The sequence below is a fragment of the Diplotaxodon limnothrissa genome, linkage group LG8 (genome assembly GCF_057381915.1).
Source record: "Diplotaxodon limnothrissa isolate DT_005_m linkage group LG8, D_limnothrissa_male_GT1.1, whole genome shotgun sequence".
Taxonomy (NCBI): domain Eukaryota; kingdom Metazoa; phylum Chordata; class Actinopteri; order Cichliformes; family Cichlidae; genus Diplotaxodon; species Diplotaxodon limnothrissa.
The window spans coordinates 2,952,076-2,970,341 of NC_140603.1; the positions used below are offsets into that span (position 1 = coordinate 2,952,076).

The 18,266-nt window shown below is 42.7% G+C and overlaps 1 protein-coding gene across 1 annotated transcript in view; it reads left to right on the forward strand.

The window, feature by feature from the left end:
• The window catches only part of reep3b (receptor accessory protein 3b), a 32,948-nt gene extending 17,490 nt beyond the window's left edge, over positions 1–15,458 (forward strand). Inside the window, exons 6-8 of the mRNA XM_085361163.1 lie at positions 6,263–6,425; positions 13,389–13,522; positions 13,649–15,458. Of these exons, the coding sequence (XP_085217289.1) occupies positions 6,263–6,425; positions 13,389–13,522; positions 13,649–13,720 (369 nt within the window). The 3' untranslated portion in view covers positions 13,721–15,458. The remainder of the gene's footprint in view (positions 1–6,262; positions 6,426–13,388; positions 13,523–13,648) is intronic.
• Positions 15,459–18,266: the final 2,808 nt, after the last annotated feature.

Genomic DNA, 18,266 nt, shown 5'->3' on the forward strand with positions numbered 1-18,266 from the left:
TTTCTGTAAAGTCTGTGAATCTCGGGCAGCTCGACTTGTGTGAAGTGTTTCCTGCTGGGCGTCGTGTAGCTGGAGTCGAGTGTTTTAACCGATGCATGAAACGATACATTTTTAGACAGAAGTTGTAACGGCGCCGTTTTCTTTGTGAGTATTTATTACACGGCGTGCTGCGGGGAAAAGCCTGTTCTAACGTTTGAGTCTGAGCTTTATTTTTTAGCACCTGGCGTCTTTTTTACTTCTCATCCGTAAATAATCTGCTCTTTCATGTGATTCAGTTTATTTTGAAAGGTCTCAACAGGATCTTGAGCTTTATTGTGAAAGGTTTAAGTGGAACATAAACAAACGGACACACGATGGTGTTACCGTCGTTGTTGCTAACGACAACGCATAAAAACAGGCGCTTGTCCGTCTGTAGTGTGGTTATATTAAATATTAGAGAGAGAACTTTAAGAAATGAACATAGCCTCTACAGTGACATCAGAACCATGAACAAATATGGCTGTAAACAGTTTATTTTGCGACACCACGAAACAAACGATAGCGTAAAATGAAACGATAGATGTTTTTATATCGTCATCCGATATATATTGTTATATCGAACAGCCCTACTACAGAGGAATAAAATACCAGTCTGCGGCTTCAGCTCTCTTTGCTTGCAACAGCTTCCTTTGTCTGTGTTCTACAGTAGCGCCTGTGGGCACTGAATGTCCTTATTTAGCGTGCTAAATCAGACGTAAGAGCATACAGACCAGGGGTCGGCAACCTGCGGCTCTTTAGTCCTTACAGTGCGGCTCCGCGTGGTTTGGGAAAATAAATTAGAAGTGTTTAGATGAAGTGTATTTTATTTATATTAGTTCTTTTTTAACTTGTAGTTCTAAATTGGAAGATTATTGTGATATTGAAATATAAAAATAAAATTCTATTATTTTTTTCATCGCTCAAAATAAGCGTCACACTCGTGGAAGCTGAAACGGCGTGCATTTATCGAGACTTTCAGCCCCACGTAGGCCAGTTATGGACCTTCGGATCCACATTATGTCAGCAGCTCCACCGTGAACTATGTTAAAACAAACACGCTCACGCCCCACAGATGACAGCTTACAGTCCTGTAAAGATAAAGTGACTTCGTACAGCCCCGACCTGCAGACGCTGTGCGCAGAGGTTCAGGAGCAGAAGTCCCGTTGTAAACATATCACAGCAGACCCGACGATGTTTGCATGAACGCGCTTTTCAGCATCTCTTTATTGACCACCTTACACACACGCTTGCTGTACACACACAGCCGGCTGTAGCTTTGCAGCTCACAGCCCCACACATACCACCAGACGTTAAGGCGGCGAGGCCTGATTGCGGGTGCAGCTCAGGTGCGTCCGCCTCCCCTGCAGCGGCGCTGCAGACCACGCCCCGCCACACGCATTAACCAGGTAAAATACATATTTAGGCAGAATTTTGCAAATATATATTTTTCATTTTTTAGCAGCATAGTGCTTATTTCCCCAGTTATTTATTAAAAGTCAGGTCAAGGCTCCAAAAGCACAAAGGTGATATGAGGGGGGCGGCTCACAGCAGTTTTTGTTTGCTGGATTATTTTAGTTCAGCTTTTGTTGTATTTCTTTAAGAGTTCAAAATGTGTTCATTACATGAATAAAATGTAGTTTTCTCTGTAGCACTTCATGGATGTCATAAGCAACACGCCTTAGTTGTTCACACAAAGCATAAAGGTAAAAAACAATATACACAGTGTTATCTTCATTTTAGATGTCAACAAGTATTTTCTTTTGCGTGGAAACCGGCTCCAAATGGCTCTTTGGGTGTTGAGGTTGCTGACCCCGATATAGACAGTCACTGTGGCATTGGTGCATGACTGAGTGCATAGGAGATGAATCGATAGCCTGTACGAGATCTTCACTTGACGATGTGTCTGATAGCCTTTGCACATGCTCACACATCCTCTGTGCATGTCTGTGCCTCAGATGGTCTTCCTGCAGAGCCAGTATAAATAAATGACATTTGAACTGGTTTCTTCAGCATTTCTTGAATACCTGAGTGATTCAGATACACCCAGTTGATCTCACGCTTCACAGCACCTGAGCAGTGGGGATGCACTACAAAGAAAAAGCGAATGGTGTCAGGTTAGATCCACAGTAGTACAGCAGTATTTAACTGTGAGACACTACAAAACAGTGAACCCCTGTAACAAATTAATAACTGCTCACATTATTATTATGATGCTGATGATGATCAAGGATTAGTCTGGTATTAAGTAATTTTATTTGTTTATGGGAGCAGCTGAAAGCAGCTTTATTAAGCAAGACTGAACAATTGAAGCCCATGTTCAGAAATGGAGGAATAATGACTAACTAGTACATTATTAATGATTAATAGTATGTAGTTATTATAATATCGAACTATAATACAATTCTATTGTGTGTTTGTGTGTGTAAATAAATAAAGACTCAGAATTAATCTGAATTGATTGGACCGCTCAGCCAGGATTTAGCAGGTGCAAAGTTCAAGTATCAGAAAATGTTAACATTATGTTAGGATGGTCTCTGTTAGTGTTACTATAAGATGACATTAGCTATGTTACCTTAGCCTAAGCATTTATCCAGTGCTTGCTAACACTTTAGCCTGTGGAGCGGTGTCGGCCGTGTCAAACTAAACAACTTGAATGTTGTTAATGAGTTCAAACTGAAGGAAGTTGAGTTCTTGAGTGGTATTTCCACGACTGCATTGAACAAGGTTCTGCTGACCGTGCTACCCATCGACTCTGAATGGAGTTTTTAACAGGCCATACTTCATTTAAGCGTAACTGAAGTTCTTCAGTGGGATTAGTTTGTGGCTGATTTCAGCTGAGTAACAGTGTTATGTTCTGTTTTAGAGAAAGAGCACCTGCTTTTTCACATAATGAACGAGGTCAGGTGTGCATATTCTAACACAAAGAGGCAGCACTCAGCAGGATCAACGACAGGTCTGGTTGTTTTTGTGTCCTTGCTGTGTCAGTGCAGCCTCCTGTCTCCACTTACCTGAAACACCCTGTTAATCAAAGCGATGCCTCTGTCACTGCCCTGCATCTCACTTCTCTCTCGCTGCCTCACTTTGAGTCTCCTATGGTTCCTCCTTGACATGAAGATCTTCTTACATATTTCATCTTTGTGTTCCCCGTTTGTCTTTACAGTCTCTCTTCTTTTCTCCGCATGCATGTTTTGTCATCACAGGGTTAGTAGCAGTTTTTCATTTCTTTAAAATAGGCTTGCATCTTACTAGGAATTTGATTGACCTTGGCTTTTACAGTAAAACCATCTGAAATGCACATAAAATCAATCTGTCTGAAATATTTTAGCTGAGCCTAGAGCTGTGGTTAGACATGCAAACCTGGCACCTACACCACATGTACCTGCTGTCACAGACTGAGAAGAAAAGACATTTCAGAGCTTTTTCCTCCGTCCAGTTTACAGTTCAAAGCTGCTTCTTTGTCCATCTCACAGCATGGGACCAAGATTCAATAAATGAAGTCATAGCAAACAAAGTAAAATCTAAAATGTGTTGTAATGTGGAAGCTTGCAGTCCTGGCTGGTTTGGTAACCAACCAGTTTACCAAATGAGTATTACAGCTCGCAGTGCTCCTTTTGTGAGATGTGTCTGTATCCACACTGATAATTGATAAAACATTTGCATTGCTCTTGGTAACTACGGGACTGAAGAACTTATTGCTAATAAGATCACATAAACATAGTTTAGCTTTGAACAGGTAATGAAGGTCACATCACAGCAGATTAGATCCGAGTACTTTCTAACCATCATCTAGGCAACTCTTGGTTAACAATTTGCTAGTTTTAAGCAGATGCAAACAATATAAACAGGGACTATTTTGATGTTCCTGTCACTGCTATCAGGATGGTGCAGACATGCATTTAAGTTGAAAACACTGTAGTATGAAAATGTAGCATCATTGACCCGAAATGTAAGCAGAATAATTGCTTCACTGTATTATTGTTAACTCGGAGTGCCCCAGAGAAACCCAACCACTGTCCAGATTAAAGGGTCCTCCTCTGTGGTTGTGTTTTTAAGAATTTGCTGATTGCAAGTGTAACAAACTCGACTAAATATGAGTTGATATTGTGTGTTTGTTGGTCATCAGCATGCAGGGTTGTGAATGTTTTGGATCCTGGGGGAACACTGCAGATCTCAGCTGGACGTTTGCTTTTGAGATGATGTTTTCTGCATCTGCACCAACTTGCCTCCTGTCTTCCCTCTGACGTTTGTTTCTTTTCTGTCTGCACTAACATCCTTGTGTCTTCAGGGTTTCGGTGGTTCAGCAGGCTGCTCTGGGAGGTAAAAACCAGTCAGTGTAAGCAGCATGGACAGAATGTTCTGTTTCGTACAGCTCAGCATCCACCCTTTGATTATCATCTGTGTCCAGACCTGCTGCTTGAGAACATCAGTTTTAATTTGATTCTTCTTTTTGGTTTTGGTTTTGACATGGACTTGGTGGTGTTGCAGATACATGTCACTCATTATTTACGACACTGTTTGTTTTTCATTGTATGTCCCTTAATGTGTTTGACATTAATTTCATTGTTACAGCAGCATGCCGGGGCTTTATGTTTACAAACAACAAACAAAAAGAAATTAAGAATTATGTATCAAAACCTTCTAAATCACAAAGCTCTAAGAATAATAATAAATGAGCTTACATTGGTGCTACAGGGTGAAAATGTCCCTGTGAATGTCTGACTTCATCATTTTGTTCGTATTAGCGTTTACCTGTAATAGCCCAAATATACTGCTGTACATTACAACAATACCCCCCCCCCCCCCCTGCTGTTCATGTTCTTTGTGAAGTGTTTCCGTGGTAACATCTTCATCATCATTCAGTAGCATCCCTGATCTGAATGTATTCTGTACCTCGTTATTCACAGTTAGCGTATTCTTGTCATCATCAATTATTCGTTATATGTTTAATTGATTTAAGCTTTAATTCCCAGATCTGAAGCAGACGGTATCATTTAATCAATTCCATTAGGTATCATTTACACTAGTGGGTCTAGTTACAGTGGAAATGCAGCTTCAGAGTGCTGAAGCCTGTTGCTGTTGAAGCTGTGGTGCTGTGACTGTGGCTTTGGGCCTTGTTAATGACTCTGCACCCTCTCTGAGAGTCCAGTGTGGATGAGAGGCATCACGAAGGCAAACGAAGCCTGTTTCAGGCTTTATTTGTTCCTGAGGCTTGAAAAACAAGTGAACTAATCCTTTAATGCAGAAGGTTCCTTTCATGATGTCTCCCAGTATTTCATGTTTCTAAAAATACAGCAATGATGAAGGACAAACACAGATCGGCAGCACAACAAGAAATGAGTGTTGTGGAAAAACATGTAATGCTTCTTAAACTTTTTAATGTAAAAATGTTGTCACAGCAAAGTCATTTAAACGACATGTTTGCATTTCTGTGCTCCACCGTCGGTTTGTCTCACAGGTCTTTAAAGCTGCATGAAGCCCTGTACAGTAACAGCGCAGCAGTGCGGACTGAAGTTTAGTTTTCTCTAATGTAAATATTCTCTTCTTCATGTAAGATACTGATAGTCCAACATATGAACGATCTCCTCCACCTCCATACTTCAGTAAACTTGGATCTATTTCCAGAAGTGAAGGGTTGCTCAACAGCAGCTCACAGTGCTGTAGTTTGCAGTGTCTGTTTTTACTGTCAGATTTCTGCCGTTCCAATAATATCTGTCCTGTATTAATATATCATAGTGTTCCCAGTGAACTAGTAAAATCTGAACAGCTCAGTGTTGATATTAATCAGTCACAGCTACACGATGACATTCTGGATACAATGATGCATAAATATGTGGAATTATAATGCATCAAATTTGAATTGTAGCTGTTTAGATGTGACGTGTGTCTAAGGTACAGATAAGCAAAGAAATATTTCCAATTATACAAAATAGTTATTATGAGGATTTTGATTGGTGAGTAATGAACTCTAGATATCTGACACTAGTTGCAAGCACACAAATACGTCTGCTTTTAATTTAGACAAATTAAAGTCTACAGTGTCTGTTATAACAACTGATGGGATCAGGAACCTGTATGACTGTAGCCATTCACGTGAAAGATGACTGCCACACCTGGAAACAAAAGCATCACCACATGATTCAGATTATTGATAAACTACAGGCTCTTTCTGTGATTGTAACACATCAGCACTGCTGATCTCTGAGATGTTTTTGTGGTGTAATGCTGAGTGTTGTGTGTGCTGCAGGGTCAGGGGGCCATTACTGAGAAGCTGCGCAGCCTGAGTATGCATGACCTCACACAGATAGACCAGCAGGACGACAGAGGAAACCAGCTGTACCAGTACAGCTCCCATTCTTCCAACCCTGCTGTCAGGAGGTCTCGCAGCAGTGACGCTCCGGATGGAGATGGTACACACACACTCACACACACTCGTGCGCTTCTCTCATAAACGTAACACAACTTCTCAATCACAACAATTCATGGTAAAGGAAACAGAAAGAGTAGAGCAGCTGCTGCTCCACATCGAAAGGAGCCAGCTGAGGTGGTTCGGGCATCTGACAAGGATGCCTCCTGGGCGCCTCCTGGGTGAGGTGTTCCAGGCATGTCCCACCGGGAGGAGGCCCCGGGGCAGACCCAGGACACGCTGGAGAGATTATATCTCTCGGCTGGCCTGGGAACGCCTTGGTGTTCCCCCGGATAAGCTGGAGGAGGTGGCTGGGGAGAGGGAGGTCTGGGCCTCTCTGCTTAGGCTGCTGCCCCCGCGACCCGGCCCCGGACAAAGCGGATGAAGATGGATGGATGGATGGAAACAGAAAGAGAAAACAGTTTGTAAACAGAAACCTAAAAGAATAAAATCTGTGATTAGAGGTTTGACTAGAACCCTGACAGCTGATTGATAACATGTTTGATATGGTAGCTTTTTCTAAACAATGCTAAGATGAGATTTCCAGCCAAAGGTCAGTCCTTCGTGGTGGATGAAGGTGGCGTCATTCTGTCTGTCACTGGTTCTCGCCACAGTCTCCATGACAACTACAAAACGTCTCGTATCTGAGGAAGCCTGCTGGGGTTTGGAGCTTTGCAGTGAGCCGGTGACTGGACCTTTATGTTCCCCCTGAAAAGTGTCTCCCTGCTGTGCACAGTTCAAAACCAACCAGGACCCTGAAGAGCCTGAGCTCAGCGTTTAGACTGTTGTGTGAGCAACGATGTGCGCAGTGAGCACATGTGCTCAACACTCAGTCATGTAAGCACATGCAAACCTCACACATGCCATGAAGGGATGAATCCCAAACATGACTCCTGGAAAGATATCAGTGAAACTCTTTCCAGTGATATTACGTTTTTATTTTATTATGAGTTTGGCAAAAAACGCCAAAGCAGTAATCCATGAAGACTGACGCTGGTGATGAATGAGAGAACATTATTTTATTACAATGTTGACTAATAATAATTAAGAATAATGACAACCATCATAAATAATGATGATGATGATGGTCAGAAGAGAACAATAAGGCACACATGAGCAGGACTTTGTTAGACAGCTACATTGTTACCTTTGCACTTCTCTGTGTGTGTTTGTCCTCAGCGTGATGACAACTGCAGGCTGGTTGGATTTCAATGAAAACACTGAGTGTGAGATGACTTCCCAGCAGACACAGGGGATGAGATAAGGCTGTGTGGGATGCCAGTGGAATGTCAAACACACTCTCCTGCTCGCGCTCTCTCTCACGCGCACGCGCACACACACACACACACACACACACACACACACACACACACACACACACACACACACACACACACACACACACACACAGCAAGTAGGTGAGGTGTGGAAAGAGACAGAACGGGGGGTGAGATGAAGGAGGCGAGGACAAAGATGAATGGAGATGTAGAGACGGATGGGTGGATGTAAGGGAGAAAGGCTGCTACACAGCATCAGGATACTGAGAGAGAGACTGTATTATGTATTCAGCTCAGACGACGAGGAGGAGCTACAGAGAGATGAAGACGGAGATGTTTATGCCTAACAACTCTCTTTTGTGTGTGCTCCTCGCTGCCTCTGAGGCTTCATATGTCTGTCATCCTTTTAACAGACTTAAAAATGACTGGTGATGATGCACATTAGGGCTGTTCGATATAACGGTGTATATCTGATGACGATATGAAAACGTCTATCGTTTAATATTACTATCGTTTGTTTTGTGGTGTCACAAAATAAACTGTTTATGGTTTATTTTCTCATGGTTTTGATGGTCGCTATAGTGACTGTATTAATTTCTTAAGGTTCTCTCTTTCGCTTATATTTAAAATAACCACACTACGGACAGATAAGCGACTGTTTTTACGCGTTGTCGTTAGCCACAGCAATGGTAAACCCTGCATTTGGCTCCGCTTGTTTATTTTCCACATAAACCTTTCACAATAAAGCTGAAGATCCTGTTGAGATTTTTCAAAATAAACTGAAGTGATGACAAACAGAAGGACCAGTGAAAACGAGGGGCTACCTCTGTAGCATGGACATGGTTTGGTTATGAAAAGTCTGACACGGACCAGAAAAGCGTACTGAGGTCCCCACCTCAGACTCAAACACGACAAACCTCTACCACCCACGCAAGGATCATGTGAAACAGTGTGGAGAGAGTTTACGGATGAGAAGCAACGAAGAGCCATCAGGTGCTCAACATAAACCTTAGACTAAACGTTAGAGCACGCCGTCTGATAAATACTCACAAAGAAAATGACGGCCGTTATAAGTTATGTGTAAAAATATATAGTTTCATGCATCAGTCAAAACATTCAGCTCCAGGTACACGACGCCCGGCTGGAAATACTTCAGCTGCCCGAGATTCACAGAATTGAAAATGTTTTTGTGATTTCTATCGTTGTCGGGACGATAAATGTCTAATATCAGGATATGAGACTGTGGTCAAAGGGCACAGCCCTACTGCACATTCATTTTACTATTAACAGATCTGATGCTTAATAAATCCTGCATAGAACCTTTGTGTTGTTACGACCACGTGTGGATGAGACGCACGGAGTCGGGGATGTAGAGGTGAATGAGCTTGAATACCTTGAGCCATAGTTTTCACGTGATTCGAGAGCTGCGGTACTGCGGCCCTTTGCCTTCCAGCCATCCTTTGAATATCTTTGAGTTTACCTTAAGCAAAATACCAGACAGTTGCTGTGTGAGACGTACTAATCAGCCTTTACTTAAAGCTGCCACGAGAGCGTCGAGTACGGTACCAGCACGTGAACACACCTCCCCTAACCCTGCGTTATAGGCTCGCACCAATCCCTGCTTCTCCACAGCGACCCGGCTGTCAGTGGCGGCTCATGTAAACTATAGGAACAGTTTACCCGACATCGGGTGACAAACGAGAACACTACCAGAGCTGGTCCTGCACTGTCCAAGTCAACAAAACATAAGATTTGTGGTAGTTTGTTTAAACCAGCTATGTAACACTTAATTTTGCTTTAACGATGAATAATACCTGTTTTCACCTTCTTCACATTGACCCACCCAGATGGAAAATGCATGTAGCTGTCCATACTTTGAAAGCTTTCAGTCCTGTGTTAAGAGCCTACACAGTATAAAAGATGGGTGGAGCTTCTGTGGCATCACCCACTGGTTTCCATTGTTGGAAGGATGCAAAGATATGGACGGGGAGGGATGGTTTGTGACTGTAAACTGTACACAAACTGTGTATGACCCAAAATAGTGACTGAGACCATAAGAAGCCAGGTTTTTCTCACTGACGTCTTCATGACTGGAAGTCTTTGTGTAACCATCGTCTTTATGGAAGAATGCAGGTTACAGAAGTCACAGCCTCGGTTTGTACTGTCTGTGGTTCTTTGCCACAAAAACACAATAGAAATAACAACAAGGTCGACAAGAAGAATTGAGGATGACATCATTGCTATGAAAATTGCTGTCAGTTAATTGAAGAGCAGGGAACATGTTCCACTGGACAGTCTACAGATCAGAGCACTGCTGAGGCATGGTGCACTGTTCTGGATCTGCACTGACCACAGGGTTAGGGTGTTTGATTCCCATGATGCACCCAGTGCATCATGGGAATCCCCAGCAGTCTACACCTATTGCAGCATAACTAAGGGAGGATTCAGGGTGACCTGGTCCAGCCCTAACTATATGCTTTAGCAAAAAGGAAAGTTTGAAGCTTTAAAAGTAGAGATAGTGTCTGTCTCCCGAATCCAAACTGGAAGCTGGTTCCTGAAAACTGAAGGCTCTGCAGGATGTTTCTGTGCGAGCGCCGGAGCCGTGCTGTGCAGTCGTGAGTGTCGTTCTCTGTCACAACACATGATGTGGTTTCTTCTTTCTGCTAGTAACTGATTGTGAGTGTGTTTGGTAACGATTCATTCATCCAGTCCAAATCAACTTTGTCGTCATACTAATATTAAAGTATAGTGCATACAGTTGATACAAGTAGGAGTGTGTATTGGCGAGAATCTGGCGATACAATATGTGTCACGATACAATATATTGGGATACTAAAAGCCAGACGATATTTGTGTTTGTGTTGATTGTATGAGAACTCACAGTAAACAGTCCAAAGTGTTAAATGAGCTGTTAACTAAAACAGAGGGATACGTTTCACTCTCCAAGTTCAAAATGAATGGAGAAATGTCTTATCAGAAGATAAACAAAAACCACTTTACTGATAGAAGTAAACAATGTAACACTGAGGTCTTACTTAGTGAGTACTATCATTTTAAAATACTAATCCAAAAACTGCTCTCTGCAGCATCAAAAAGAAGCACTTTTATGTGACCTTAACATAAACAACTATACATGAAAAATGAAATTGCTTGAAGAATTCATCCAAGTAAACAATATAAAGTGCTAATAAAAGAAGCCCTGCCATGTCCACCAGTGGAACACTTTTTGTGCAACCTGAAAAGGAGTTTGTTCGTCTGTGACTGAAGGTTCCACGGATCAGTATGTGATGAGCTGTGATCTCGAAGTCCAAGCAGCTGTCTGCTGAGCTGGGAGTCCAGGACTGTCGCTGTGACTTCTTGGTACAACTTTGGAGAGCGATGTCTGCGATATGTTGTCCGGAGAAACGGTGTAACGGGGCTCCAGCGTTGTAATCATATCACCGAATCCTTTATTCTCTACTGCGCTCAGACAGCGCAAATAGAAACAAGTACCGACTGCGCTGGTTTTGTTGCACGAGTCAGTTGCTGGTAGTTTTAAGGTTAGCATTTGATGCTACGTTGCTATGGTACTCGTAAATTTGTGTTACCTGAGTATTTGACTGTGGCGGTGCAGATTTTACGGACTTCGTAGCTCTTGTCAAAGTTTTACTGCCTTGTTTTGTCCTAAATCCAAAAGAAGTCCACACATCTGCTTTGAAAGCTGCTGTGTCCTCTCCTCTTCTGTCATCAGTGAGCTAGCACAGTTTGCCACACGTCCGCTGGTCCACTTCTTAGGTTTGGTAAAATAGACGCTTCTACGGCACATCCAGTGTTATCGCGAGACCTTGTTTTTCCATCATAGTGAAAGCGGTAAACACTAGCGGCCGGAGTTTGAATTGCTACACATAAAAGAAATACACAGTAAATGCAAGTAAATTCTCAATAAAAAAATCGATAACACTGCTTTTGAATATCGATTCAGTATCGTAACACGAAACATCGCAATATTCCAATGTATCGATATTTATCCCTGGATACAAGAGTGCGATAGTGTGAGGCAGTCCTGTCCATGATGTGATGTCCACGAGCTCGTAATGATAAGCTCAGTGCAGTGAAGCTGCAGATGTTATTAATAATGAGCTTGTGCTGTTGTGTGTTTATGACAGTGGAGCCAGAGAGAGGCGGCACTTCTGGTGTGTGCTGCCCTCTGCTGGGACACATGCGCCTCACAGTCATCGCTCACACTTAGGGATGGGTATCGTTTAGGTTTTATCCGATACCGGTGCCAAATCGGTACTTTTGAAACGGTGCCGGTGCTTAAAGAACGGAGAACACAAAATTGGTCCAAAAACCTCTCATGTTCAGCTGTTTTTTTTTTTTGTAAAAAGATAACAATGTTAGCCTTTTCTGCAGCTATGGGGCATATATGGCATCACTCTTGGCTGGAAGCAGTGCTTAAACAATGGAAAAAACACAAACTTTGTCCTAAACCTCTCATGTTCAGCTGTTTCCCACTTTTTCTTTGGTCATTTTAGCCTTTTTGGCCAGGGTGAAGGGAGCATCTGCCATCAAACAAGAAGACAGCCGCATGTATCTATGATGATGTTTGCTAGTTCACCTTACATGCATTAATGTAATAACGTGGTTAGCCTGCTCAACGTAAATTACACACGAACAACATGAAGCTACTCACGCAGAGAAGAACGGCTGCTGCATCATCATCCTCATCATTTCTGCTACACTGGCAGGGCTAGGGGCCAGGACTCTATTCTTCGGGTTTTTGGGGGATGTTGCTCCGGGTCCGATAACTGGCAACCCACCCGACGTGCTCGGTGTGAGGTCTCGCAGCAAGCTATCAAATACGGCGCATTTCTCGGCTTTAAAAAAAACGCTATGCGTCGCCAGGTGTTTAATCGGATTCTTGGTGTTACCTCCTTTGACAGTATCACAGTATCAGCTTAAAGCACTTGTTGCTGCTGAGTTTGCATCTTTTGCTGTGAAGTAGAGCCAGACTTTGACCGCTTCGCCTTGGACATTTTTAATCTGTGGCTCTGCTCTAACAGAACGTACGTACCTGGCCCCGCCTACTATCCTCGGAAACGTAAAATGATTGGCTAAAAGTGTATCACAGCTCAGGAAAAAAAAGCACCGAAATGTGCGCTGCTTTTCGGTCTGGTTACTACCGTTTATGTCAGAACCGACACCGGTACCCATCCCTACTCACACTCTTCAGTGTTACAGTTTTCCTGTTGTTGGTCCTCACAGGACCTCACCAGTTTGTGATGGTTTTGTGTCTCGTTGTTGTTTTAGTATCGTTGTGTATTTGATTTGTGCTTCTGTTTCCTGTTTATATTACTGTACTGAATATTTCAGTTTGAGTGTGCTTATTGACTGTGGGCCCTTTTAATAGTAAGAACAGTATAAAAAGTCTTACGTTGAATTTGGTGATCATTGTTGAAACTCAGACGTGTTGGTCAGCACGGACGCCTCACAGCAGGAAGGTCCTGGGTTCAAATCCGGGCACTCCAGCTCCGCCCAGAGTCCCAAACATGCAACTCTGAGTCTGTCACAGCTGTGAATGTGAGCGTCTTAATCTCTGTGTGTTAGCACTGGGCACCTGTGCAGGGTGAACCTCTTAAGTGGAGGAGAACAGATGGATGCAAACATTGTGTGTCTTGGTGATTCCTGACGTATGTGTTTCTGTTCTCCAGAGTACTATTATGATCAGGAGGAAAGGACGGACGAAGAGGCCGAGCCAACCTTCTCTGAAGACGAGGCTGTGAGTCAGAAAGGACTGAGGCGATCGCAGAGCGTCAAACTGTCTCGATCCAGAGTTCGCAAAGACGTGAGTGTTCTGTTCCACTGAGTACGCACATTAGTGTGTCGATACATCCTTCTGCCACAGTCAGTAGTGCTGAATCTCTGGACTGCATGCACACTGATGAGTGTTTTTCTTAAACGTTGTCACCAGGCTCGTTACGGATCACTGAAGATTAAAGGCAAGAAGAGACCAGCGCTGAGCGCCGTTAACTACGGAGTCTGAAGACATTACTGCTGTCACATACATACACACAGCTGAGCAGGCTGCTGGTTGGTGGATGGTACTGTCAGCTTGTTTTTAGCTCTGACTTTTCACTCTGCTGAGCTCTTTGACGATCACCTTTCTGCTGACATATTTATTACACGCAGTGGCTCAAAGAGCGCTCGCTCTCAGCGAACACGGGCTGACTTTGTTGTGGGACGTGTGATTTGTTTCTTTCTTCGTTAGCATTGTAGACATGTTTCTATGTGTGTCTAGATTTTAGATGAGCTGTTGATTTGTTTGTAATTTTACAGGACACATGCCACCTAAGGCGTCCTCTGTGAGGAGTTCATAAAGTCATGCTTCACTAGTTTTCATGCTGTTGCATCACAGCATAACAGTAACCCCTCAACAGGCACAAGCTTTGGTTTCTCCACTATTGTCAACTTTTTGCATCAATGATTTTTCTTGTGCAAAAGACCAAAATCTCAAAGTTTGAGTGAACCTTCAACTATTGTGTGCTTGGCTGGAGTCACGTGACACTAATGGCTAACACTCATACTCTACATAGACATTTACATTGCTTTTAAAATAGCTTGTTAAAAATCTTAATTAAAGCTTTATCAGGCAGTTGTTGTAAGAGCAGCAGAAGAAGGGCGAATGTCTAATAACACGTCTGTCTTATTAGCAAACATGAGCGAGCTGCACATTCAGCTACACAACAACAACACAGTTGTGTTACTAAGTGCATTCAGGAGTAAATCATCCTGATTTGGATTGAACTTCATTCCAACTTTCAGCTCAGAGTGAAAAATCACTGTTCTCGTGGTGGAATATAAAATGTTGAACTTGCATTTAGAATAACCAAAGTTGTTTTTATTATATATGTTTTTATGATTTATTTAGCAGTTCAGCTTCAAACTCTATTCGAAAAGTTTGGCATTAGTTCTGCTTTTGCTGCCTTTTAGCTGTTTTACCTGCTCGTACCACTATTGTTGGAGTCTGGACTTGTGGCCTAATTGGTACCCACTTACAGTACCAGTGGAGAGCAATGTGAAAGCATGAACATTTGAGGAGAGCAGGCCTGACAGAGCTGATATTCAGACTCTTCTGTCGGGGGGAAACAACGTGAATAAGAGAGAGTGTCAGCACTTGTGCAGGCCTGCAGCTCCCACTCTTGATGATTATTTTCTGTTTTTTATTGGTGCACTTTGTACTGTGTCCCGATCACTCCCTGGTTGTAAATTTCAAGTCGTGTTTTGTGCTATTACTCAAGTTTTGCTTTCTGAATGGTGTTTTTTTTTGTGAGGTGATCAAAAGGTGTTTTGTATGCAACCACATGTTTTGCACATATACCTCCTCTTATACTTTTTTATCTTTATGCTGTCCTTGCTTGTCATCTCAATTTTAATGTAACTAGCTGTGAGAGGATGCAGAGCACGAGGTGGCTGATGGATGCTGATAACAGCTGCTCGTAGCATTCGTTTCCTCGCACACTGCTGGTTGAGCGACGTTGTGATTTCTGCGTTTCTCTGGCAGAAACGATGTCGATGTGTCATCGTGCTCCTGGTTCAGCAGGTCGTCCTAAAGCAGAGGAATTTTCAGCCTGTTTTTATTTGCTTTGATGCAACAACAAGCCAAACGTATTCACATCAGCGGGTCCATGTAACCATTGTAACTGACTAATGATACCAAAGCTTTATGTATCCACACAAAGCACTGTGGCTGTATGACCTTTGTGGGGAAGATACCTGGTGTGTGGAGGTGTAATAAAAGAAAGTTTGTCTGACTGCAGTCAGGCCAACAGATCCTGTGGTCTGTCCATTATTATTCAGTTCTGAGAGTTTGCAGTGGATCTAATGTAGCGCCCATATTTCCTGTTAAAATCTTTGTGTGAGACTATGAAACAATACTGTACAGTGTTAATATTACAGAAGAACCGCAGGTGAAACAGACAATTCATTTTATTACAAAATTATACAAATGTATGAACTGTACTCCTGTGGTGTTGGGCGCTGTAACAGTACTCTGGCCCATGGTCATAATTCATATTTCAGTGTGTGGTGCCACTCGGGCTTTTTCAGGAGCAAAGTGTGGACAGATCATTTTTCATTTGCTACTATTACAGTTTTTCTCAGTTGCTTTGGTGCATTTCTCACAACAGAATTGATCTCTGCACCACTACTAAGGCTCTTCTCAAAACAATTAGTGCAAACTGCAAAACATGGTGGATAACTTGCAAAAGCGAGTCACTTCATCAAAACAAATATATCCATCCAAAGTGTCAGGGCGTCACAATTACAAGTCACTACACCAGCACCTTTGCTCACAAAATCAAATGGTTTGAACATGTTCTCATTGTGACGGAGTTCTTTGTAGGTGCTCCCCAATGACATGTCAAGTCTGGACAGCATGCACGGCATGTTGAAAACCATAACTTGCAAAGGAAAATCAAGACACTTCCTCTGCACTCTTGATAATATTTAATTGAAACTGTTCACAGCTTTGTGCAACTGGGGAAATACAGCAAATCAAACATTTTACAGCAAACAAACTCACTTAGACAGTAAACCTTACTGCAGTAGTCATGAAACAAAAACCTGAAAAACAGACACTGCTGCATATCAATCGTTGATATCTAGACGCTCCCGTCTGTCTGCCCACATATTTGCATCAACATCGCAGCGAATGTCAGCTCTATCGATGCATCGGGGAAAGCATCTTCTGGAGTGTCGAATCCACCCTTTGCAGGACTCTGCTGTGATGTCATCACAAGCTGCATCCATAGCTGCTAGCAGGGTCATTTGGGTACGTGGATGCCTGTCATATACCCTCCACCTCCAGGAAGAGAAAAACTCCTCAATTGGATTTAGGAATGGACTGTAAGGAGGAAGAAACTCCATAAGCATCCTGTCGTGTGCTGCAAACAACTGCCCGACTACAGCAGAGTGATGGAAGCTAACATTATCCCAAACCACTACATACATTGTCCGATTGTCACCAGGATCATCCCTTTCATTTTGTGGGATTAGGGCCAGATAAAGAGCGTCCAGAAAAGCCAACAGGTGTTGTGTATTGTATGCACCAATGTGAGGAATATGGGTGTGAACGCCATTTTCTGAGATTGCTGCACACATTGTAATATTTCCTCCTCGTTGGCCTGGGACATCAATGGTGGCTCTTTCGTCCACGCCGTCTGCCTTTTGTGAGATTGAATCCCGCTTCGTCAAGATATACAAACGTGTGCAGGGGTTCCCTGGCCTCCAATTCCAGGATACGCTATCCAAAGGATGAGAATAAAAAAGTCTGTAATGGTGCATTTGGCACAACAGATTGTACAGTTTGAACTGTGAATAGGATTACAGTAACATGCATAAATGTAAGTGCAGTACATGGCCTAAACTTTTACAGTAAACAGAGGTACATATGCAAACATGTTTTACCTGTACATACTGGTGACGGAGCTCCTTCACTGTTCCGTTCAAATGGTACTTTGTACAATTGCTTCATGGACACTTCATTCCGTCTGAGGACTCCGTCTATGGTGGGCATTGATATTGACTGAATATTTCCAAAGATTGTGTCATCTTCTACGACAGCTCTTTGTATTTCTCTCAGTCTCAAAGCGTTGTTTGCAGCCACCATTGCACAAATTCTTTCCTCTTGCTGCGGAGTCAAAAGTGGACCTCGTCCACCTCTTCTAGGTTGTCTAGCAGTCCTTTAAGCGCAAACATGCTTACAGTAATGGTTACAGGACTATCATTCTAAACTCCTTTCTTTACAGCATTACTGTATTGTACCACAGCACACTATGCCACACCAAGTCTGCGCTTCAGTTACAGTACGTCTATATGTAAAGATCTATAAGGTCATGTCCTAATGCAAATCTCCTGTATGTCTATGAAAGTGCAGAGCAAATTAGTTTGTGCTGAATAACTACATTACAGTATGCTCGCCTGTTTTCCCGACGAAATGTCTGAATAATGGAACTTACAGTAGTTCTCCCAACATTTGGCTGCACCCTTCGACCAGCCTCGGCCATTGTGAGGCCATGGTTTATCACATGACCCACAAGTGTTGCCCTGATTTCGTCAGGGACGTGTCTATGTGGTTGGCCTCTTCTTGCCCGGTTTTGTCCTCGTCCTCCACCGATCCTCACCCCTCTTCCACAAGGCTGACGTTCCATGTTCTGCAGTTTTGTAGATTCAGTATGCACCTCATGCCAATCCTGTCTGTTGGTTTACATTATATATATACTTGTAGAGTAGGGGATCCTGTAACGCGATTCACCTGTGACTGGGTAGAAGAGGCTTTTCATTGGTTGCAAGTAAGAGTAACACACACCAATATTCATTAGTGTGAGATAAGGTTCACCTGAGAAAAGTAATTTATGGAGATTTTCATGGAAACTCCTTAAAAATAGGGTTTTCAAAATGGGTGTACAAATTGTTTGACAAGATGTTCAACAATTTTGAGTGCACTGACACAAGCAATGAAATGAAGACTATTAGTTGTAAGGACAATGACTATTCAGCCGGCACAAGTATAAATAATTGTGACATTCATG